The sequence below is a fragment of the Hemibagrus wyckioides genome, linkage group LG22 (assembly GCF_019097595.1).
Source record: "Hemibagrus wyckioides isolate EC202008001 linkage group LG22, SWU_Hwy_1.0, whole genome shotgun sequence".
NCBI classification, from domain to species: domain Eukaryota; kingdom Metazoa; phylum Chordata; class Actinopteri; order Siluriformes; family Bagridae; genus Hemibagrus; species Hemibagrus wyckioides.
Window position 1 is genome coordinate 17,745,908 of NC_080731.1, and position 24,968 is coordinate 17,770,875.

The following is a 24,968-nucleotide window of genomic DNA, read 5'->3' on the forward strand; positions in this document are numbered from 1 at the left end:
CCATCTTTATTCTCTGCTGGAGCAGGGTTTTCTTTGTGGAAAAAAGGACAAGTCTCTTTGTCCCTGCATTGACTACCGAGGCCTCAAAGCCTTCACTATAAAAAACCCTTTACCACTGATGTCTTCAGATTTTAAGTCACTCTAGGGAACCAGCATCTTCACAAAGCTGGACCTGAGAAAAGCTTATCACCTGGTACGCATCTGTGATCCGAGTTCAACATGCCTACTGGTCTGACCAACAGCCTGACCGACAACCCGGCGGTGTTCCAGGTGCTTGTCAGTGATGTCTTTCAGGACATGATGAACTCTTTTGTCTTCATCTGGGTGACATCCTGCTCTTTAATAATCTGATGTTGATCTTTAATCCTGATAGCTTTAATTATGTGAGCTCAAATAACAAAATATGGCTTGATATTGACATTTGGTCTACTATTCAGATATTCCTGTTCTGTACATGCTAATGGACAGAAGATTTAAGACATCCCTGAAGCTAACTATCAAGGGACAAGTTTGAGGTCAGAGTTTGAAATGAAAAGAATAAGCAGAACTGAAATTATAAATGAAGAAGAAACAAACTTCCAGTCTATAAAGTTATATAATGATATATATAACCTCACTATAACATAATGATGTTGGGGTGAGGTTATAGAAAGAGAAATGAGCACAAAGATACTAAGCACATGGATAATCAACAATGTTGATAGTTCCTGCCACTGAGCTAATTTATTTCCTAGTTACACTGAACATCCATGAAGCAAGTTCCTTCTTATTCTCACGCATGTTACAGAATCTCTACCATGCAAGCATGCTCAAAGTGGAAAAGACTCTTTCCTGAGATAAACATAATACATATTAATGATGATGTTCTTCAAACAACATGTGGTTTAATTTATTAATAAGAATGGTATGACACATATAGTCTTTAGGTTACAGCTAAAAAGGCAGAAAATATTTGTTAAACTATGACTAACAATGCAGTTTAAAACTTTCTCTATGTCTGCGAGGGCATCATTCCATATTTCTTGTCCTTCTATCAACCAATGCAAAGAAATATTAAAATTTCATGCAAATGTACTGTAAATCAATTCTGTGCAATGTATGCTAACTATACCTGAATCAAAAATACCCAGTGTTCCTAGAAAACTTCAGTCTATTTATTTTTGAGTTCTATTCAACTGGCTGCACAAAGTCAATAATGATTGTTGAGTGTGCAAAAATGTGCTAGATTATTGAATATTCTGGCTGATTGGTTGATCAGAGTAAGTACTTATAGTGATTCTTAGAGGGCTAGAGTATCAGTTCCAGCATAGATTCACTGCTTAAAAACACCGGTCCACCAATAGATAATCACCAAATGAGACTTACTACAGTCCACCTGTGCGTCATAGTGTTTTCATCAGTAAATCAGTCACAGTGTGCAGTATAAAGTACATCTCACTTCCTCTCTAACGTTTTAGAACAAGACTGCTACTCATTCTCTGGCAGAGCAGGGCTTGGGTATCATTCTCTTCATGCTCAGGTGTAAGAATGCTAAGGATATCAGCTGATCGTCTCCTGTTGTGGAGCTTCATGGTTTTATTGTCATCGGTCCACTCAGGCAAGATATTTAATGCACTACAAATTCTCTGAGTGATTGATTTGCACTTATTTATTTATTTATATATTTATTTATTTATTTATTTATTTATTTATTGCCATATAGCTGTACAGTATTTTAATAAAACAGAGCTGGTTGTGAGTGATTCGACTCATTAGTAGGTTGAAAATGGTCTATTCATGCAGTAGTGCCTATGATTATTAGCATTCCTTATGCTTACGTGCGGCATCACATATTTCTGGCTCTCCTTTTATAAACCAGTGCAAAGAAATATTTCAACTTTCCATGCAATAAAATGTGAAAATGGCTCAAACAGCACTGAATTGTCTCTAGATTAGAAGAGTGTGTGCAGCATAGCCAGAGGGATTTTTTTTTTGTAATTTTTTTTTTACATTGGAAATCGTGTTCAACTGTTATTATATTTACTTCTGAGTTCTATGTAACAGCCCAAATACATTTCAATGGTTTTAATCCAAACCTCACTATCATTAAATAGCCTCATGTGTTCAATGAGTGGAATGTTTAAGAAAAAATATGTGATAAGTGATTTGCACTGATTTATTTAGACGTTTTTGCCTTATAGCTGTGCAGTATATTGGTAAAACATGGTTGCGAGTGTGATTCGACTGATTCGATTAGTTGGATAAAAATGGTTTTAAATGTCTAGTGTATTCATGGATTGCTCAAGTGCTCGAGCATCAAATATTTACTCTTTTATCAACCAGTATAAATAAATATTTCAACTTTCCATACATTACAATGTAAAAAATGGCTCATACAGCATACATGGTAGTGTCTCTAGATCAGTAGAGGGTGTAAAGCACAGCCAGAGGGACGGGGTTTTTTTTTGTTACAGTGAATTGGAAATGGTGTTAAACTGTTATTCTATTCCTTTTTGAGGTCTATTTAACTGCAAGAGTCATAATCCAAACCTCACGATGATAAAAAAAAAAAAAAAAAACAAGCCTACCGTGTTCTATGAGTGGAAAGTTAAAGGCTCCAATAAACAGCTGGATTTGTTTTGTATGCATTTAGATCATAATGGAATAGTTAATCTGTACAGACAGGGTTATCTGGAAATTTTATTACAGTTAAAGGGGTCGAAAAGTTTGATGCGCTAGGTTGGTGGTTATGCAAGCTGATTGGTGGATGCATCACAGAGGGAAATACAGAACAACACAGAGAAGAAGTTGGATTTGAAGCAGAAGTATTTATAACTTCATTAACCGCACTAATTAACAGAAGGAAACGAGATTGTTCGTGATTTACAGGACTAAGGCCACATGTAAGTAAAGAACAAGGAAAACCTTTCACAGATTCTACGTAAACACTGAATCACTAGACTAAGGTATGTTCAGGTTGCTCATGTTTGCGTTTCATGATTTATAACCTTATACTAAACCCTGGGTACAGCTGAGCGAAAGAGAGACTTTCATCCAAATTTCTCATCATTTCAAACCTGGTCTCCCAAACCAGGGGTCTCAGGAAAATCTTATGATTTGTTCTGTTGTTTTCTTTATTTATTTTACAAATTTATTGTGCAAATTATACAGACTGAGTCTCTGAGTCTGTGAACCTCCACACAACAAACTTGAATATATTCTGTTTCCTTTTTTCTTTTTTAATATGGTTTTACAAGTAATAGTATAACCACACTCCAACTCTTATGAAAGCTTGCACATCCACAACTTTTAATAATCAACATGTAACTGGAACTGTATTTATGCACTTCCTCATTCCTCATTGTTTTATAAAGGTTTTTCTCTTTTTGCGTACTCACAATATGCTAAATGTAAAAGTCAGGTCCTACCTAAAAATTGTTAATATAAATATTGTTATTACAATACAATAATTGCTGATTTTATCAGCATGGGCTTCCAGTCAACCAAAACAACAGCCTGGACAACATCACAGAGCTGGACTAGATCATTTTATCACTACAGTTTAGCTAGAGCAAACTAAAAAAAAAAAAAGGGCTCTGTTAAAGATTTAGGTCACAGGTTTTTACATATAAACATGTTTTCTGGATTAGCAACTTTATCTGTAGAATCTAAATCTATTTATTATTTAAACCTATATATTATTTATTTCAGGTTTTTGACACTGAGAACAAAGGGGCTTTCCCAACAGAGGGAAGTAAAAAAATTCCTACATTTTCATAATCAGCATAGAATAATGACTCCATATGGCTCCAAAATGTGGCCTTTATCCATAGAAGAAGAGAAGAAGAAGAAAAAGAAAAAGTATAAACGTATTAAGTCAATAGTGATGATACACACTTCTGTATTTATTGAATATTATATTTGAAAAGGTTCTGTTAAATAATATTTTTTTCCAGATTAGCAGCTAACTTAATAATAGTGACAGTTTTAATGCTTAATGTAAAACAACTGGATGACAAAGACTAGACAAGAACTGTCTGTGAATCTGTGATCAATCAGAAACCACTATTCAGTTAAATTCAAATATCTTAATGGTTAAGTCCCATCAATGGTGTATTCCTAGCTAATGCCAGAAGTTCTTAAAATTCACTACAACCATCACTATGAGAAAAAATGCTTACTGTCATTAAGCTACAGTTCTGTGGGTATCATCTAAACAATTCTAGCTTTTTTGGATACTATTCTATTCTTCTATATTACTACAACTGAATTAAATTAAGTGAAATGAGATTTTCTCACATTTAGTTCTTATACATTAGATGGACTTGACCTCTATGAGGTGGTTCGACCAATCAGACTCCATGACCTTCATAAAAGATCTTTAGAGGTAAGAGTCAGTGAATGATTCAACCTTGGGAATCAATGAGAAGTGGTCATAAATGTATTTATAATGTGCATAATTATTCCTTTTTGTCCAGTCCACCAGGCCTGATACTGTGAAATATGCCATGAATGTTAGCGGCAAACACATTGAAATGCATCTAGAGAAAAACACGTAAGCTTTACTTTTCTAATTTCTTGAAAAATGGGAGCTGGAGGAATATCGAATGAAAATGAAAGCTGTTTAAAGTCCACAAAAGTTTTTATTTTTTCCCTCAGAGGTCAACAGGCGATGAGATCTTTGTGAAGATTAATTTTCTACGATAAAATTATGAATTTGTGAAAAAATGTGAAAAAAAAAAATAAAAATTAGGTTTTTTAGAAAAGGCTTTGTGTGTAATTTGTTTGTAATTCAACATTTAGTGAAAAAAACTGCTCTTACTAGTTGATCTTATGCCTATGATCCTTTGGTTCTGCAGTGATTTTATAACCGATGGTTACACTGAGACTCACTACATGAGCGACGGAACTCCAGTCGTAACTAAACCTGTTGAAATGGTGATTGGATTCTACTTGAATTCAGTTTCACATAGTCCTTAGATGGAGTTTATGCTTTAATAAAGATGCACACTGAGTAATTCTGAGGATTATTTTCTGTAGGATCTCTGCTACTACCAGGGGAAGATCATGAATGACAGGAACTCAATGGTCAGCGTGAGCACCTGTGATGGATTACGGTAGAGCCAATGACTTCTCAATGTTGTGTGAAAAACATTTGACAAATTTACTAAAAGTGTGGCAACAAATTAATATACTGAGTCTAAAATGAAAGCCTGCATAATTCACAGCCACAAGAGTCTTAATTAATGTCCATGAGAAGCTTAAATCATTTACTTTTTGGATATTGTACTTTTTGAGATTTTATTCTTCTAGTCATTTCTGAAAGAAATGCTAATATTTGAAAGAAGGTAATGGTGCCTTGGGTAAATTTAGCACGCTTAAAGGTTTTACTGGTTTGTTGCCCTCTTTTCTAAGATTGTTTCTGATTACTTTGGAGTGTTTCTTCTTACAGTGCTTTAATTAATTCAGGGATTAGTATTATAATCATTATATGGTTTAAAAACTATAGAGCTCCAAAGTTTTTATGCATTTCAGGGGATATTTCCAGACTGCAGAACAGAGGTTTATCATCGAGCCTTTGTCTGAAGACACTGATGGTGACCATGTGGTGATGAAGGACGAAGATGTGATTGATTCTCCATCTGTATGTGGAGTCACCAACACTACCTGGCATCCTGTACCTGAAGGCTTCCCAGGGTCTTCCGTTGACAGATCTAATGCTCGCATGTCAGTAAGTGAGATAAGATACAGTTTTTCTAGAGATTTTCTATTCTTCAAGATCTCAGGCAAACCAATGTCACAAAACCTAAGAGGTCATTTTCATAGTAAATAGTAAAATAAAACTTGATGTACCAGGAAGTGAGGAGAAGTCAAAAGTGAACCATGGCTAATGGACTCCAGATATGGAACATAATAACTATTGGTTTACTGATAGTTGTATTTTAAAATATTTTTTTTCTATTTCTTAGGGACAAACAAAGTTCCAGCAAAAGAAATTTAATGAAGTCTTCCTTGTAGTGGACAATAGAATGGTATGTAATCAGCAGCCACATGAATTATTAGAAATCTAAGTAGGATTCAGACCAACACAAACAGCAATTGTTCCATAATCATTCCAAAAAGATGGGGAAACCAGGAAATAATACACATGAAACTGGAAAAAAATTATTCTGTTTAATCCTGGCAAAACTTTGCAATGTGGCAAATAACATTTACTGGTTTAGTATTAGTCTTCTTCTTCTTCTTTCAGCTTTTCCCTTCGCCACAGTGAATCATCTCTCTCCACCTATCCCTATCTTCTGCATCCTCAACACTTGCACCCACTAGCTTCATATCCTCATTTATTCCATCCATATTCCTCCTCTTTGGCCTTCCTCTTTGCCTCCTGCCTGGCAGCTCCATGTCCAACATTCTCCTACCAATATACTCACTCTCCCTCCTCTGGACATGTCCAAACCATCTTAATCTGGCCTCCCTAACTTTGTCCCCCAAACGTCCAACATGAGCTGTCCCTCTGATGTACTCGTTCCTAATCCTGTCCACCCGTGTCACTCCCAAAGAGAACCTCAACATCTTCAGCTCTGCTACCTCCAGTTCTGACTCCTGTCTCTTCCTCAGTGACACTGTCTCTAAACCATACAGCATGGCGGGTCTCACCACTGCCTTGTACACCTTCCCCTTGATTCTTGCTGATATTGTTCTATCACACGCTGGTTTAGCGTTAGTATTGTTTACATATAGGAGCAACATATTTAGCATACTGAATTATTCCTTTTAACCATATCATTCAACAGTTATAATTATTGTACAGTAGGTGTAGGCTCAAAAATAAAAATACAAAAATACAAAAGGAAAAATACGTCCCCAGAATTTAAATGTAACTTTGTCTTTGCCAAAAAGGGTCTGTGACTAACCACATGTTTGATTTGCTCTCACACAGTATCTGAAGCTGGACGAGAACATCACCAAAGTGAGACAGAAGATCTTCGATATTCTCAACTTTGTTAACATTGTAAGTCTCAGACCTCAGGTTTAAGTAAATTCAATAAAACTCTGATATGGTGATAAAAGGATGCAGCTTCTAAAATACTATTTCAAGAATTCATTGTCAAGAACATGCTTAAAAGAAGTTAGTTCATGTGATCGCTTGATTACTACTTACACTGGCATCTACCATATGAGACCCTGTGTAAGTTGTTGCTATATAAACAATAGAATAAGCACTTTAATATAAACCTTCTGACCAATCAGAAGCAAGATGAGTTTGGATTTAGATTAACTACTGGAAATATTTTCTAGGAAGATTTATTTGAAAGTTATGAAGTTATTCATACATTTAACTGTTAACATTTTTTGACAGGTGTACAAACAACTGCATACTTTTGTCGCTCTGATTGGTCTGGAAATTTGGACAGATGCTGATAAGATTAAGGTGACTGTATCTCCTGGTGACACACTGTATGCATTTACTAAGTGGAGAAATGAAGATCTGATGAAGAGGATTAAGCATGACAATGCTCATCTGATCACGTCAGTGTGAAAAACTAATATAAATAATGTTGTATTTAAAAAAATTTTTTAAAAATGATATTTTGGTGCTATTTCAGTGAAATTGACTTTGATGGAATGACAATAGGCCTGGCTTTCGTTAGCACCCTATGCACAGAACTTTCTACCGGGGTCACACAGGTAGCAAAAAAAGGATATTTACTTCATAAACATGAATAACTGAAACTGGCATATGTTCAATGTCCATGTGCTCTCTCATGTCTCTCAGAACCATAACACACGAGCCATAGCTGTAGGTGCCACTTTGGCACATGAGATGGGACATAACCTTGGAATGGGCCATGATGACAGCTCATGTGCATGTGCCGGGGAGACCTGCATCATGGCTGCCTATCTGAGGTAACAAGCTGTGTTTATTAACAGCAATGCAAAAAACGTTCTCCAGTAGCATTGTAAGCCTAGCTTAAAAAAGTGATTTCATATGTTTCAGTAACATGCAATTACAAGAAGAACTCAAAAACTGTACAGTACAATTAAAAGCCATTGATAGTACAATCCCTTAAATGTCCCAACTTCTCACATTGAAGAAATTATTTTAATATGATTAAGTGATAAAATGCCCTTTAGGTTACAGGGTAAATTTGTTAGAGAATCTTTAAGGGGCCGATGTACCTGGGGTTCAGTTTGCGCCAAGGGAGCAAGGGAGAAGATTCCATTTTGACAGCCAGACCTTCTGTCCTGGTTGGTACAAGGAATGTGGGTGTATCCTGTGGTGTCCATGCACATGGGTGATTTCCCAAACCTTCTTGCTCTGGTTAAACCAGTCATCCACTGCCGGGACATCCAAGGGCTCTCCTGACCATGAAAACAGTGGCAGCTGATAACCAAGAATGCATTGGAATGTTGTGTGGCCAGAGGAGGCTCGAGTGAGGGAGTTTTAGGCATTTTTTTAGGCCCAGGGGAGGAATTTGCTCCACCTTTGCTACTCCCTGCTGCAGAAGGTTTGTAGATACCGTCCCACGCTCCACTTGACCATTAGATGGAGGGGGGTTGGTTGAGGTGAGCTTTCCACAGAAGGATCTCCATACATGTGACGTGAATTGCACCCCTCTGTCAGAGACTATGTCCACAGGGATGTCATAGCATCAGAAGATGTGTTTGAATAAGAGTGTGGTGGTTTCCATGGCTTTGGGCAGGTCCTTGAGGGGAACAAGATTGCACACTTTTGAAAACTGATACAAGGCCACAAGGATGATGGTGAATCCATGGGAGCTGGATAGGTTGGTAACAAAGTCCACTGTAATGTGGGCCCAAGGGTGTCAGGGCATGGGGGGCAGTTCCAGGAGCCCCGCAGGTAACTGGCAGGGAGTGCGTACTTGAGCACATGTATGCTCTGACATTCGTAGCCAGTGAGGGTCCCTTGAAGCCATTTCAAAGGAGTTGCATGGTTTGTTGAATGCCAGGGTGCCAAGAACTGAGGGAGGTGTGGACCCACTCAATGGTTCATTTACGAACAGCAATGAGCATATATTGTCACATTGGAGGACACTCTGCGGGTGGTGCTTCGTCTCGCAGGGCACAGCTGATTTACTCAATAAAGTTCCAATGTATTGGTGCGACGATTATGAAGGTGGTCAGAATGGGCTTGGGGTCTGTTTCTACATGAATGGGGTCATGGTGATGAGAAAGCACATCGGTCTTGCTATTCTTGGACCTGGGCAGATCACTCCTCAATAGCCTTCTTGATTGGGAGTAGCTCTTGGTTCCACATCATAGTCAGCTGGGGTCAATTTCTGGAAGAAGAAGGTGCATGGGTAAAGTTTTCCCAGGTTTCCATGTCGCTGTGACAGCACAGCTCCAATCCTGCAGCATGAGGCATGTACCTTGAAAATGAACGAGAGGTTGGGGTCGGGGTGACATAAGATGAGTGTGGTTGTAAAACTCATTCGAAGTTCGTCTGTGCTGCCTCAGACCAGTGTATTTTCTTGGGATTTCAAGTAGTGCAATAAGGGGGTGGCCACTCTGATGTAACCCTGGATGAACCTTCTGTAAAAATTCACTAATCCAAAAAACCTCAATAAATGAATTAATGCAAGTCTTTGACATTGGAGGGGACAGGCTAATATGTTACAGTTCTCACTTTGTTGTAGTCCATCTCCATGCCTTGGCTGCTGACATGACATACCCCAGGAAGGTTATGGTGTGTTGGTGGTCTGAAGGGCCGCTAGTACTTGTCCTTGCTGGGCCACTATGGCCTGGAGCTGGGTTACATCCGCTTGATCCATCAGTGGTGAAGTATCCTGTAAAGATTGACTGGCAGGATCCATATGCTGTGTAATTCTATTTACTAAACAATAAATAGCAATATGCAAACATCAAACTAACCAGAATACACAGTCCACGAAGCATACAAATCCAACGAGGGTAAATGAGGGTCCATAATGAGGGTCATACACATTGGCAAATACAAAAGCAGAATAAAAAAGGATTGGTATGCAGTGATAAACCGACTATACTTTGCGCTGGCAACCAGCGTGAGTGCAGTGTAAATATCTGTATATCCGGAAGCATAAACCGGAAGTGACCTCCATGACCCAGAAGAGGGTTCCCTCTGGTGAGCAGGAAGGGAAATGAACATAGTTGTAACAGTATTATTGGCATCACTTAATTAATTCAACTATTCCAAATAGCAAATGAACAACATGATAGAATATCCTGTATCACACACACAGATTATGATTTCATGACCTCTCATTTGCAGCTTCTAACTTCATTCATTTGTTTGCACAATTTCATAAAAATGTTTTCATGAATTTCCTTTTTGATAAATATTAAAATAACATTCAGACATAAGTTGCTGACTCTTAAAGCAGCTAGTACTAAATGCACTTAACACTGGTGGAATGGTGCTCAAGGGGAATATTAAAATATATAGATATGATCTTTCAATTGAATTCATCATACCAGTTTTGTATTTTATTGCCATGTTACATTATGAGTCCATTTAGCCAACTAATGTTAGTAATTCTGGATTGTTAAGTTTCTAGAATTTGCAAACTGACTGTGATCCAGTCTGTGTCCTGTGTAGCTGTATTCGCAAAGCCCTATCAATCTGGATGTGATACCAGCAGCATCCTGCCAAATGGAATGTCAGGCCAGTGACAAAACAATGTAATTAGTGAACACGTCCTTGCATAATCTCTGTTTTGTTTTTGTAGCTACAACATCCCACAGTTCTTCAGCGCCTGCAGCCTGGACTACTATGAGGGGTTTCTGAACTCACAGAACCCTGAGTGTCTCCTCAATAAACCAAACGCCGAAGACCTGCTCCAGCCTGCAGTGTGTGGCAACGGCTTCCAAGAGATAGGAGAAGACTGTGACTGCGGATCTGCATCGGTAAACGTGAACCTGTAAACTATAGCATTGTGTTTGTTGTGTTATAATTTGAAAATTCAACCTGACTGAACTGATGTTCTGTGCACGTGTGTGTGTGTGTGTGTGTGTGTGTAGGAGTGTACTAACCTGTGCTGCAATGCCACCACATGTAAACTTACAAAGGGCTCAAAATGTGCAGAAGGAGATTGCTGTCGAAACTGTAAGGTAAAAACTTTATATTATTATGTTCTGCTGATACAAGGCATGACATGATGGAGTGATTATATAACAGCACATTGTGAAGTGTTTTATTCATCATATATTAGCAACCACCATCAAATTTTCACCTTATATTATTGGTATTTGAAATCGAAAAAAATGAACATTTTGGAGAATTTTTGCTCTATATAAATACCTTCGTGAAACGGGGCGATCGCATGCCCAAGTCAGTAAAAATTGCCTTTAAATTTCTATATCTTTTGATCTAGAAGAGGTATTGCCTTCAAACTTTGCATTCCAGTGGATTTTATTTCTGTAGAATTAAATTTACATGTTGTTTTTAACATTAAAAAAAGGTCAGGTTTTGACATTACAGTTCAAAGACACTTTTTAAGGTTTCATTTTATAGTTGCAGATTTTAAAAACATCTCTGTATGATGTATAAAGTTTCTGATATTTTACATGGTCACTGAAAAACCGCTGCTTTCCAGAATTTATACATCATGCCAGAGGCAAGAAGAAATCCTGGCTTTACTTTTTTTCACTGTAATCAATGATTTGGCTTTAATTTGATATAAAACACAATCTGGAAAATATTCACAGAGTTGTCCAAAAAAAAAAAAAAAGCGCATTGTGACCTTCTATTTTCATTTCATTAAAAAAAAGAACTAATAAGTAATCTAATAGGGGGTAAATGTTTGCATATATATCAAAAATATTTTCTTACCGAATAATTTTTTACCAAATTACTTTTATGAAGTAACAAGTAAAGAAACGGATTACTTTCTAAATTTACACATTAATATTTGCGTTACTTTTTTTGTAAACTAACACGAGTTACTTTTCAGTTAAATTAATCTTTTTTAACCATTATGTCTTTACTGAATTAAATTTATTTCCGTCACTCTTGCGTGCGCTGTAACACGCTGCAGAAACAGACATGGCAGGTCAGAGCTTTACGTTTCAGCGATGGAAATACTCTCATTATTTTGAAGTCGTCGAAGAAAAGGAGAAGGCAATAGTCATCAAATGTAGATTGTGTGCAGGTGAAAAACACAAACTCAAATTTAAAAAAGCATCTTCATGCAAAGCACAGCTCTGTAGAGTTGGAAGCGAGAGAGCCGAATGTTGACACCTGCACCCCGCCTACTGCTAAACAACAAAAGCTTGATTTCAGTTCACCACCAGGTAAAACATTTAGTTCCACTCAATAAATTGGTTTTAATGTAAGAAAAAGTTACGCAAAAGTAATGTAATGCATTACTTTTTATAAAGAAAAATAACTAAGTAATGCAATTAGTTACTTTTTTAGGGAGTAACGCAATATTGTAACGCATTACTTTTAAAAGTAACTTTCCCCAACACTGAATTCGAGTTCATTTCTAAAACATTTTACATGACAAGAAAGGTTGTAATGTCTACATTCAGAATATATAACCATTTTCGCTGTAGCTGGTCAGGAAGCGCAAATATTTTGGGCTGACTTTGGGAACTTAGCGAAGGGTGGTCATATGTACATAAAGTCTGCACCTTTAGAAACTGTTTTCATTCATGAATTTAGTGAATGTCACCTCACAAGTATTCATGAGCCCAAAATAGTTCGCATTTGACCCCAAAACACACGTGTTCCCATGACACTTAGGAAAACACCATACACAGGATGTTGCAAAATAAACACATGGCACTGGTAATTACCCAGGCAGATGATCAACTTAACAAAGAACAATATTATATATTTATATCAGATAAAAGGGAATTTTATTAGCTTCCCAACCAGTGCGGTTTCATTCAATTTGAACAACAAATAATAATTTGATAGCAATTTTTGTACAGCTGGTATACGAAATTATCGATTTTCACCCTGATTACTGATAAACAATAAGCACTGATGGTGGCTGCTACACATATGAGCACAATTTGCCAACCATTACAATTCTTATTTATTAAAGAAGTTGCACATGTCATACCCTTGTAGTTATACTTGATATTGTGGAAAGGTCCCAAAACAACTAAGTTATCACTTAGTTATCACTTATATTATAGCTGTTATAAACAGTTGTTCCACCACCAGACTCTCATTTTGTCTACAGTTAACAGGATAAGGAAAAAAACCTGCTTGTCATGTATCTAGAATCCATGAAGAGTCAGACAATTTGCTCATACCAGAGACTCCTTCCATAAAGGCTAAATACATGACAAATAATAGTAAAATTTTATTAATTTATTATTAGACATTAGTTTATGTTTAACAACTGTCATTCAAGTCCCTGCGAATCAAAACCAGTGCTTCCACCCAACTCGCTTCTACCTAACAGTGTGATGCTAGTCATTCAGCTCTCAGTCTACAGATACAAGTATGTTTTTTTTTTTCCTTATTCAACTATGTATTTTCTTTGATCCAATCCTAGTCTTAGATATATATATATTTTTTTTAAATATTACAATGCTAGGAGCATGTAGAATATGTCTGTGTTACACACATATGTATGTTTATGGGAGCTGTATATTTGGAAATGGGGAAGTTGGGGCATGTTCATTTCCGGTGTGAACACTCATTAAACAGGGATTATCAAGACAACACGTGGCTTCCTTGTTCTTGTGCACATCTACAGAGCACAAGAAATAACGCTGCACCTTAAATCCGTTTGCATTTTAGGTTCACATACAGGCATCGCTGTGGCAGTTTTTCTCCTGTTGGGGGCTGTTTTGGTGTGGCCATCTGCTGTATGAAACGTAGGAAGAATCAAAGCAGGTAAGCAGAAATACAGCCTTTTGTTGATCTTAATTTTATTATATCTTTCACAAAAGCAGAGTAAGATCTGTACGGTCCTGTGAAACATGTACTGTACTTCCAGGTTGAATTTGTATAATAGAAGTAGAAACTTAACAAGTAAAAAAAAAATATTTGGTCAAAATTATCTTAATTTTCTTTCATTTGTCTTAACATTATATTATCCACCTTCTCTGTCATCTTAATGTTGTGCTCATCATCTTTACATTAACACACTGTTCTTCCAGGCTTCATCACAGGAGATCCAGTCTGGGGGGGACAGTCACACAGAACACAACCTGCACTAAATTATCCATAAAAAGTAATTGAAGAGCACTGATGCTGTAAAATTATTTTTAATGGAAGTCTTTGTTTGTTAAAAATATGACCAGGAAACTAAACACAAGCAAATGAATGAACAATAGAATAAATGAATGAATAAATGAATGAATGGATAAATAAATGAATGAATGAATGAATGAATGAATGAATGAATGAATGAATGAATGAATGAATGAATGAATGAATATATCTGGTACATTAGTACAAGTCTATATGTAGCTTTCTTTTGCACAGAACTTTCTATAATAAAAAATTAGATTGCATAGCCATCTGTATATCACACTTTGTAACCCCGCACCACACGGGTCTTGAACCCAGATCTCTGTGGGAGCCACGTGCGTCTGCACACAATGGGAATTAGGCCCATGCGCAGGATTAAATGAAGTGCTGCTTTATTAATAGGGGTAAGATAGGACTAAACAAAAATGAAAATGAAACAAAACATAAACAAAACATGAGCAGTCCATCATATGGTCTGACAACACTAGGCACGTGGAAACATGGACAAAACAACAACAACAATGACTGACAAAGACAGGCACACAAGGGCTCATATATACCTTGTGTGAACTGTCCCAGTGGTTCCTGACACACTTTAGGTACAGAGTAAATTTCTGCTTCTTTGTTCTCAGGTTTCATCAATGGTAGGCCATCAGGGTCAGCAAGACCTTCTCTGCTGGCCTAAACAGCAGTGATCTGAATCATTGACTTGCATTTTAATATATTTAATATATTTTTCCATGAATGGGTATTAAATTATTCCCAATAGTCTATTCTCTACATTTCATAGCTTTTCTCTTGGTTGCGCTGCTTCCAGTAGTGTATATTTATGATAAGAGTATTTATCCAATCATATTTCAGCCAGTGGCTGACATCATGTGTTGCCAGGGTGAAAATCTGCCTTAAGGCCTTCAGAATCAATAGTGCAGGCGCCCGGAGCTTAAAATAAGTGGCAATGAAATTGAAATCAGATTTCGAGTTGGCATCACTGGGGCCATCTAGCAGGCATACGATTACGTCAGCAATTTCCCGTCCTTTGATTGGATAATTGGAGTAGTCAGAGGCAGCGACCCGCACAAACTAAATATAACAGACAGAGGAAAAGAAATTGATTTGGTCGCAGACATCCTTACACATGCATTTTCAAGGGGAACTGTAATAAAACGGATTATTCCTTGTGAGGTGTGAAATACTGTAGCCTAATTTCTTTTTTACTTTGTTATTTAACGGTTGTTTAGTATCTACTGCTGTGGTGTCATAATGACGGTATAGAGGTGGATTAATACAGGAAGGACACCAGTGAAGGCCTAGGTGTGAAATTCACGGTCCGCCACTGGGTTTCATACAGTATAAGTTAACAGTTCAGGAACACAAACAGGTGTGTACTTCTCAGGTCTCAGGTCTCTTCTAAATACACTAAATAAAAAAATACTATTTTGTTTGTATATATTGAAAATAAACTATACAGTCTTATGCAAAAGTTTGGGCACCCCTTGATAAATAACAGATTTTGGTGATTTTTTAATTGAAAAGATGTTAACACAGTCTCTCTTGGAAATGGAAAAAATGCACAATATTTTCAGCAAACACTGATGCATAGTTACTTCTTATGCCATAAATTGAACAAAAATAAAAAATAAAAACATTATTATGGCACTGTGCAAAAGTTTGGGCACTCTAAGAGTTCCAGAGTCTCAGATTCTTTTTACAAGATTTCAGACCTTAATCAGCTCATTAGATCTGATGCATGGCAACAGCTGTCATTAGTAAATGCCAATTTCAAAGCTTTACAAATACTTTGACTCTTCAAACCTTGTGCACACACTTGCAGATACTCAACAACTATGGGTTCCTCTAAGCAGCTGTGTAAGACTCTGAAAATGAAAGTTATTGATGCCCACAATGCAGGAGAAGGCTACAAGAAGATAGCAAAGCGTTGTCAGCTTGCAGTTTCCACAGTGAGAAATGTAATTAAGAGATGGCAGTTCAGGGGAACTGTGGAGGTCAAGATGAGATCTGGAAGACCAAGAAAACTCTTGGAGAGAACTGCTCGTATGCTGGTCAGAAAGACAAATCAAAACCCCCATTTGACTGCAGAAAACCTGCAGGAAGATTTAGCAGACTCAGGAGTGGTGGTGCACCGTTCCACTGTGCAGCGATGCTTGCACAGACAAGACCTTCATGGAAGAGTCAGCAGAAGAAAACCTTACCTGCGTCCCCATCATAAAATCCAACGTCAGAAGTATGCAACAGAACATCTACAGAAGCCTGATGCGTTTTGGAAACAAGTGCTGTGGACTGATGAAGTTAAAATAGAACTCTTTGGCCACAATCAGAAAAGGCATGTTTGGAGAAAAAAAAAGAGCAGCATTTCATGAAAAGAACACCTTGCCAACTATTAAGCATGGGGGTGGATCCATCATGCTTTGGGGTTGTGTTGCAGCCAGTGGCACAGAAAACATTGCACGGGTGGAGGGAAGAATGGATTCCACTAAATACCAGCAAATTCTGGAAGCAAACATCACACCATCTGTAAAAAAGCTGAAGCTGAAAAGAGGATGGCTTCTACAACAGGACAATGATCCTAAACATACCTCGAAATCCACTATGGAGTACCTAAAGAGACGCAAGCTGAAGGTTTTGGAATGGCCATCACAGTCCCCTGATTTAAACATCATTGAAAATTTGCGGGTAGATCTTAAAAGAGCTGTGCATGCAAGACGACCAAAGAATATTACAGAACTAGAAGGCTTTTGCAAGGAAGAATGGGAGAAAATCCCAAGTACAAGAATTGAAAGACTTTTAGCTGGCTATAAAAAGCGTTTGCAAGCTGTGATATCTGCCAGAGGAGGTGTTACTAAGTACTGATTATGTAGGGTGCCCAAACTTTTGCACAGTGCCACAATAATGTTTTTATTTTTTATCTTTGTTCAATTTATGGCATAAGAAGTAACTATGCATCAGTGTTTGCTGAAAATATTGTGCATTTTTTCCATTTCCAAGAGAGACTGTGTTAACATCTTTTCAATTAAAAAATCACCAAAATCTGGTATTTATCAAGGGGTGCCTAAACTTTTGCATAAGACTGTATATACTGAAATATCCAATATAATACTTCTGACATTTTATTGTTTGACTCTGCATCTCTAATTATTAACCATTATTTTCTGTAAGATTGTTCAGTTTTTAATGCTATAAAGCAGATTTGTTTTTTCCTTTTTTTTCACCACAGAATCACCAGATCTCCACACTAGTTATGCACAGGTATTATAAATACACACATTTTGTAATTTCTTTTGCAGCTCTGTTAGGATACTTGAACCATCTCAAACATCCTAACACAAATAAACCAATCCACCCAATTGAACCTACAAACATATTAATATACCCAACCAAATGAAAAAAAACAAAGAAACAACTTAAAACAATCCAACCTAAAACAGTCAATATACATAAATCCAATCGAGCATATGCAACCAATCCAAGCCAGTAAAACAAACCCAACTAAATCAAGTCATCTAAACCAGCCCAAGCCAACCAATCCAATCAAACAAACTCAACCAAAGCAAATTATCCCATACCATCCAAACCACTAATCAAAACCAACCCAAACCGAAAATCAACCCACCATACCGACCAACTCAAACAAACAAACTGAAAGCAATCGAGCCAGACCACCAATAAACCACCAATAAACAACACATTCCAGCTAAAGGAACCATCCCACACTCCATATGCTATGAGAGGCCCCTCCCAATGGCCTAACAAAGACTTGATCTTTTTCAAATTCAAGTTAAATTACATGGCACAAAACCATTTCTATTCTGGACGCTGATTCTACTGATGAGATTAGAACCTTTATTATACATGTATGTTTGACATCCTTGTTGTAAAAAATTAGGTGTAGTTCCACGTAACTTGCCTGTGTGATGTTAGAACTAGCTCTGCCCTCGTAGATGTTGCTGGCATTCCACAAAAAGTGATATGAGTGAAGATGCATCCCACTGGTGGGTTCATCCTGTAAACATGCCATTTTAAAGATTTTAGAAAAGTAATGCATTTTGCCTTGCCAGGAGACATAGCATGACATTTGTGTGGTGTCTTTAGAGAAAGCTGCTGTAGGTCAGTGATCTCACCCTGCTATCTGAAGTGGATGATGTATTTGACTAACAGGGAGATTGCTGCTGTACAGGTGGGGTTTTTTTGTTTGTTTTATTTCTGTTACATAATTTGAGGAACTGTTTCTTATAAGTAGATGCTTGTTTGATGAAAAATGGCAGGAAGTGCCATAAAGATGGCCACGTGCCTTGCCGGTTTCCTCACTTGTCTCAGTGGACACCTCCCCAAGGCCTGGAAGATCTATTGTTTTGTTTTCTCTATCCCCTTTACTGACTGTCATCCTCTATCACTTTCTAGAGAGACAGAGACGGAGTCTGGAGGCAGCAGTGCTATTGTGAGTCCTGGCTGTGGACCAAGGTCAGGGTTGCGACTGCCTGCCAACAGACTTGAGCAAACACAGCACACACAAACACACACTTAGTCTTTAACTGTATATAGGCCCATGATAGTAGATTATTTGATAGACTGGCCTCAGAGGCCACTAGGCCCAATGTCATCGAACAGTGCTAAACCTGACACCAATGAACTGAAGTACAGTAGATCACGTGTCTGCAGCACAATTTCCGCTTAGGATTTAAACACAAACATGGCATATTAGTCTAATGTCAAGACTGAGATACAGTATTAGATATAGCGTTGCCTGTTTTTGATAGATATTTCACAGAAACTTAATCCAAATGTTAATCATGCTTAGATAAAAAAAAAAAGGTTTGCTTTTGTTTCCCATTTTTCTTCCCAATTTGGTCATCTGCCAAATTTGGTCATCTTCCCACCTGCCTCTCACAATCATATTTACCTGCTTTTTTTCAGAATGGTGCAATCTGCCCTCTTTTCTGCATATATGAGCTTGTGGCATCTGTCTAACAGCCAGTTTTGTTCTCTTGGGTCCTGGCCACAGATACCTATGGTATTTTCAGGATTCTACCTCTGCCAGAGAAATCCCAATAAAGATGTTCAAATACACAGGCATTAAGATAATTGGACCTGTGTAATTCAGTCTGGATTTTGCGCCAATGTGTCGGGTAAAAACTGTATTTCTACATGTCACTTGAGATCTCCAGATTAGAAGGCTTACGAGCTTTACAAGCTTTATGCAAAGTTTTTTCCCATTTTTTGTTTGCTCTGTAATTATTTGTTAACAAATTTAGCTGGTAATATCCATCCATCCATCCATCCATTTCCTAAACTGTTTATGCTACAGAGGGCCACAGGGAAGCCTATCCCAAGAGTCTTGGAGTACAGGGCAGAGGACACTCTGGACAGGGTGCCAGTAATATTAAGATATAGTTTAAATAAATAAATAAATAAAACCAGTTATTAAGGATAAAATGAATTCTGAAAAGTGTTTTCCTCCAGGCCCAAAGTTTGCTGTATGGTTGCCAGGAGGTTCATTCTTAAAGCATGCACTTATCCACATCGACAAACCTCTGAATATAATAAACTTGAGATGTGTCGGCATATGTGTTATTTATTTGCGTTATATATCTGCATGTGAAACTTTCTTTTTTAGGAAGGGTGCCATTAAATCTGTTTGCGTGTTGAAAAAAATTATATTTTAAAGGCAGATGAATAGAAGTGTGCAAAATGTACCAAAATAGCCTGGATTTAAATAGAATGAGATTAGACAGCCCTCTTGTGGACAAAATGAGAAACACACCCGAGAATAATTTCTACAGTATGACCTTAGAAAGCTCTCTTGTGGTTAAAATAAGTAAAAGCTCCATATTCACTATCTTCAGCCTGCCAATTAAGCACAGATTGCATCATGGTTACTGAATGTTAGCCTCCTTTACACCGTGTACATAATTATACTCACAAGACCTTACACAATCATACACATTTTTATCCGTTATTATTATTGTTTTAGTCAGCTGTGCGATTTTTTGAACTATGACAGTTCATATGTGATGCAATTGGTGATTCGTTTTAAAAAGAGAACATGATGTGACTTGATGTAAGTCTTTTAAGGGTGATATTACTAGAACACCATTAAGTGGTTTAGTGAACAGTGTGAAGTTTGGGTTGTGGAAGCTGCTGTGAATGTGCCATTTTCAAAAGGTTCAGTCATAAAAAGGATTGTCTTCCACATCACACCACAAACACAAAGAAGAAAATTCATGACAATTTGATGCTGAAGGTCCACCTGAGGCAAGTCTGGAACTCTGAGATACACATTCAAATGACACACCAGTGGACCCTTATCAGATGGAATCAGAAGAAAGGGGGATGTGCAGCTTTAGTAGGAAAAGTTTCCCGTTTTTATCACTATGGCTGTGGGTTCAACTCTCACCCTGGCTCATGTTCCTGCTGAGAGACACCAAGGCTGAAAGTCATGTTGATAACAATAGTTGATTACAAAGGTCAGAGGACAATGGCTAGACTGGTTTGAGCTGACAGGAGGGATATGTTAAGGCAAATAACTACTCTTTACAAACATGGTGAGCTGAAAAGCATCTCAAAAAAAACAGTATGTTAAGTTCCAGCCAAGTCTATCTGAGTAGCTGAGGTGTGTTTCCGTCAGTCTTGTTTTATCTACACCTGAATCTATCATACTTCTTTGAGTACCATTTCTGTTTATCTTTTCAATATGAGCACAACAGGCCCAGAATTTTGTGCAAAAACAAGCATCTAATCAATCCACATGGCACCAACTACTAACACACCTAGTCACCAATCCACCCATAAGCCCATGCTGACACACCATGAAGGCAGTAACCCAAGCTGAGGATCGAAGTGCTGTGCCACACAGTTATAATTTACAGGTATTTTAAGCACTAAATAGCACATAGAGCTGAAGGGAAAAAGACAAGGAAGAAACCTGCTTCTGATGTATAGACTGTAGGTTCAATGAGAAATGCCTTAAGGATTTAACCAGCATTACCAAGATCTGGCTCATCACATAAGTCAGCTCACTCTCCAGCCTGCACAACTGTCTGTGGCTCCACAACACATCCATGAACCTCACCTGCCTCATCCTGAATATTTTGCTGGAGAGTCTGGTCTATTCTGCTCATTCCTTATGTAGTGTTCTGTGATCTTTGAGCTACAGCCATCTTCCTTCCCTACAGATAGGGCCAAGATCAGCTATATCATCTCACTGCCCTCGGGCAAAACAGGCTATGGGCTATGGTGGAATGGGAGCGGCAAACCACAATCTGCACCTCCTACAACTCGTTTTCGAGCTCCACAAGGTATCCAACTCCACCCCTCAAAACAGAAGCATCGTTAGTCCTCTTCGAGATAACTCCATGTAACTGGAATGACTGGAATTTTGCAGCTCTCTTTGATGCATTCTAACGTGGCCTAGCAGTGACCATCAAAGATGAACTTGCAGCGAGGGAGTTACCTATGCAACTCAGGGCTTGATTTACTTGGTTTCCTGCATTAATCGAAGACTTATGCCGAGTTCACACTGCACGTTTTTCAAAGTGGGCAGAACACCATTGTTTTCACACGGCACATTGGATCTGTGACAGGAGGTTTCACACAGCATGATTTCACAACAGGAAGAAACTGCGCTTCACAACCGAGCGTACATGAGAAATAATAAAGAAATAACGCAGGATCACACGTGAGATTAGAGTTCTTACGTGAGACTGGAAATGTTACCCCGCAAAAAGTTTGCAATCCAAATGGTCTGTGCGGGGAACAAGGGTTGTGCGTTCTGTCTAAAAAAATCTAAAAACTCTAAAAACCTAAAAACTCACGACTGAAAAGTGCAGTGTGAACTCAGCATCAGAGAATGTAGCCATAAGAGACCTGTTAAACTGCCCCTCCAGAATAGTTACTGGAACCCATGGAGATTGATCAACACAAGCTATCAACCTCCAAGAGGGAGAGACAACATTCTTCCAGTCTGTGCCTCTACTGTGGCGGCAGAAGATAAGGTTTTTCACTGAAGGAGGGTCCTGTGGCAGACCAGTTTTTTTACCCTCCAAACCCTTGTTGCAAGCTAATGTTAGAGTGGGGAATCAAGCTCACATACTCGCTGTGTTTGTTGACTTAGGGTTCACTCAGTTGAAATGATTGATGAAGGACTGGTGGAGCAGCTAGGCATCGAGACAAAAACTCTCTCATCAGCCCTCTGTATAAGAGCCTTAGATGGTCACTTTCTGCACCAGACCCAGTGCAGAACCAAGTCCTTGCTTGTTACCATCACAAAGTGGCTCGCCTGTTTGGCTCGCCATCCAGTTGCATCAGATGCTAGTCATCTTGGCTTTCACGTGGTTGAGCGAGCATTTCAGTTAGTGTGGAAGGAAAGCCTTCTGAGATAAAAAAAGAAATTCTCTTAGTACTGCTAGACCTCTGCCCTAAGTGAAGATAACAAAAACAATCCTACATTTTTATTTAGGACTGTAGCAAAACTAACTAGGAGTAAAACCACTGTACAAAAGCGCACACCATCTATATTTAGCAACAATGACTTAAAGCACTAAATGGTCTCGCGCCGCAGTATTTGAGCGATCTTTTAGTCTTTTATGATCTGCCACGCCTACTCCGCTAACAGCATTGTGGCTGACCCCACACACCCCTCACACACACTCTTCACCCTCCTGCCATCTGGAAAGAGGTACCGGAGCATTCGGGCCCTCACAACCAGACTGTGTAACAGTTTCTTTCCTCAAGCCATCAGGCTCCTCAACACCCGGGACTGAACTGTTCTACACTCTCACACACTCTCTCACACACACACACACACACACACTCAGGACTGAACTGTATACAACTCTCTGTCTCTCTCACACACATACACACACACACACACACACTCTCTCTCTCTCTCGACTGTGTGGACGCACACACACGCACACATAATTTATATTGTTCATTACTTATTGCAGTACCTCAACCTGTCATCTGCTGCTATAGTTGTATTTATGTTTATTTCTATTTGCACTACCTCAACCGCTGCTGTTGTATGTTTGCACAATATTTTTTTTACATCATTTCATTTTAGCCTTCCAATTAGTGTTCGGGATTCAGACACAGTCTCAATGTTTAGGTCTAGGCTGAAGACACATTTGTTTAGTCAAGCTTTCAATGTATAGTTTTTCTTAGGTAAAGGAGCAGATCTGGAAGGTTCATGGTCATAGAGTGTTTGGTGCACTGGGATGTTTGGATGCTGTCATCTTACCACATTCGCAAGTCCCTCAGGTTTGCTGACTGTGAAGTGGTTGGACGCTTTTTGTCCCGGGAAGCCTTCAAGTCTGTCACCTTCTGGCTCTCCCTTTTAGTTATGCTGTCATAGCTAGTCCTGCCGGAGTCCCTGCCTGCACTTTAGTCACACATAATCTACACTGTCTTAAACATCACATGATCAGAAGCATACTTAATATCTTTCTCCTTCTCTCTCTGTCTTTCTCTGTCGAGCTATACACCCCACTCCTGAGCTCCCAGTGTTTGCCAGTTTCCATTGTGACCACTGCCCTACCCCTGGTCGGAGTCTCGTTGCTTGGTGGTGCCTACTGATGCTGTGGATGGATCTGTGGGGACAGCCTGTGACCAAGGAGACAGCGTGGACAGAGTTACTTGGGGACTTTCACACCGTCACAGATCTGCCATTTCATCTGTCAGCTTCTGACAGCAAGGAATTAGTGTCTGTAATAAACTCAGAAACTGCAATGACCCAATAGTTCCTCATGGGTCATTGATTGCTGTTGTAGAAAGGACATTAATCAGTTACAGTTACGTTGTTTACTGTTTAGTGTCACCCAAATGAGGATGGGTTCCCTTCTGAGCCTGGTTCCTCTCAAGGTTTCTTCCTCATATCATCCCAGGGAGTTTTTCCTTGCTACCGTCACCACAGGCTTCTCATTAGGGATAAAATAGTTTAATAATTTAATTTAATAATTTATTTTTATTTCTAGTTATTTAGTTATTTTTTATTTTAATTTTTTCCCCTCCCCTTTCTCCATTTCTGTTCTTTTATAAAGCTGTTCATTGTAAAAGTTGCTATACAAAATAAATTGAATTAAATTGAATTGAATCTCACTAGACCAGAGAGAGAGCCAGGGGATGACTACATACATACCGGCGTCGCATGCAGCTGGTATCATATGCCCATCTTTATCCTCTGCTGGAGCAGGGTTTTTCTTTTTGGAAAAAAGGACAAGTCTCTCTGGCCCTGCATTGATTATCAAGGCCTCAATGCCTTCACTATAAAAAACCCTTTACCATTGATGTCGTCAGCATTTAAGTTACTCCAGGGTTCCAGCATCTTCACAAAGCTGGAACTGAGAAAAGCATATCACCTGGTACGCATCTGTGAAGGGGGCGAATGGAAGACGGAGTTCAATGCACCTTCTGGTCTACATACATATGCTGATGCCCTTCAGCCTGACCAATGACCCAGCGGTGTTTCAGGTGTTCGTCAATGAAGTCTTTCAGGACATGCTGAACTCTTTTGTCTTCATCTCTCTGGATGACATCCTGATCTTTAATAATCTGACTTTGAAAACTTGATATTTAATCCTGACAGAATTTATTAATCGAGCTCAAATAACAAAATATGGCTTGATGTTGACATTTACTCTACTAGTCAGATATTCCTGTTCTGTAAATGCTAATGAACAGAAATTTAAGACATCCCTGAAGCTAACCATCAAGGTATAAGTTAGACGTCAGACAAACAATAAACACTTAAAAGGTTGAGATG

The 24,968-nt window shown here is 38.4% G+C and overlaps 1 protein-coding gene across 1 annotated transcript; it reads left to right on the plus strand.

Moving 5' to 3' along the window:
• Positions 1–1,466: 1,466 nt before the first annotated feature.
• LOC131343128 (zinc metalloproteinase-disintegrin bilitoxin-1-like) lies at positions 1,467–14,718 on the plus strand. The gene is made up of 15 exons (XM_058374558.1): positions 1,467–1,597; positions 4,299–4,366; positions 4,458–4,534; positions 4,839–4,917; positions 5,020–5,096; positions 5,515–5,710; positions 5,949–6,011; positions 6,920–6,991; positions 7,340–7,509; positions 7,587–7,668; positions 7,757–7,887; positions 10,707–10,884; positions 10,999–11,088; positions 13,739–13,834; positions 14,101–14,718. The coding sequence occupies exons 1-14, from the start codon at positions 1,528–1,530 to the stop codon at positions 13,817–13,819; spliced, it is 1,434 nt and encodes a 477-aa protein (XP_058230541.1). The 5' UTR covers positions 1,467–1,527; the 3' UTR covers positions 13,820–13,834; positions 14,101–14,718.
• Positions 14,719–24,968: the final 10,250 nt, after the last annotated feature.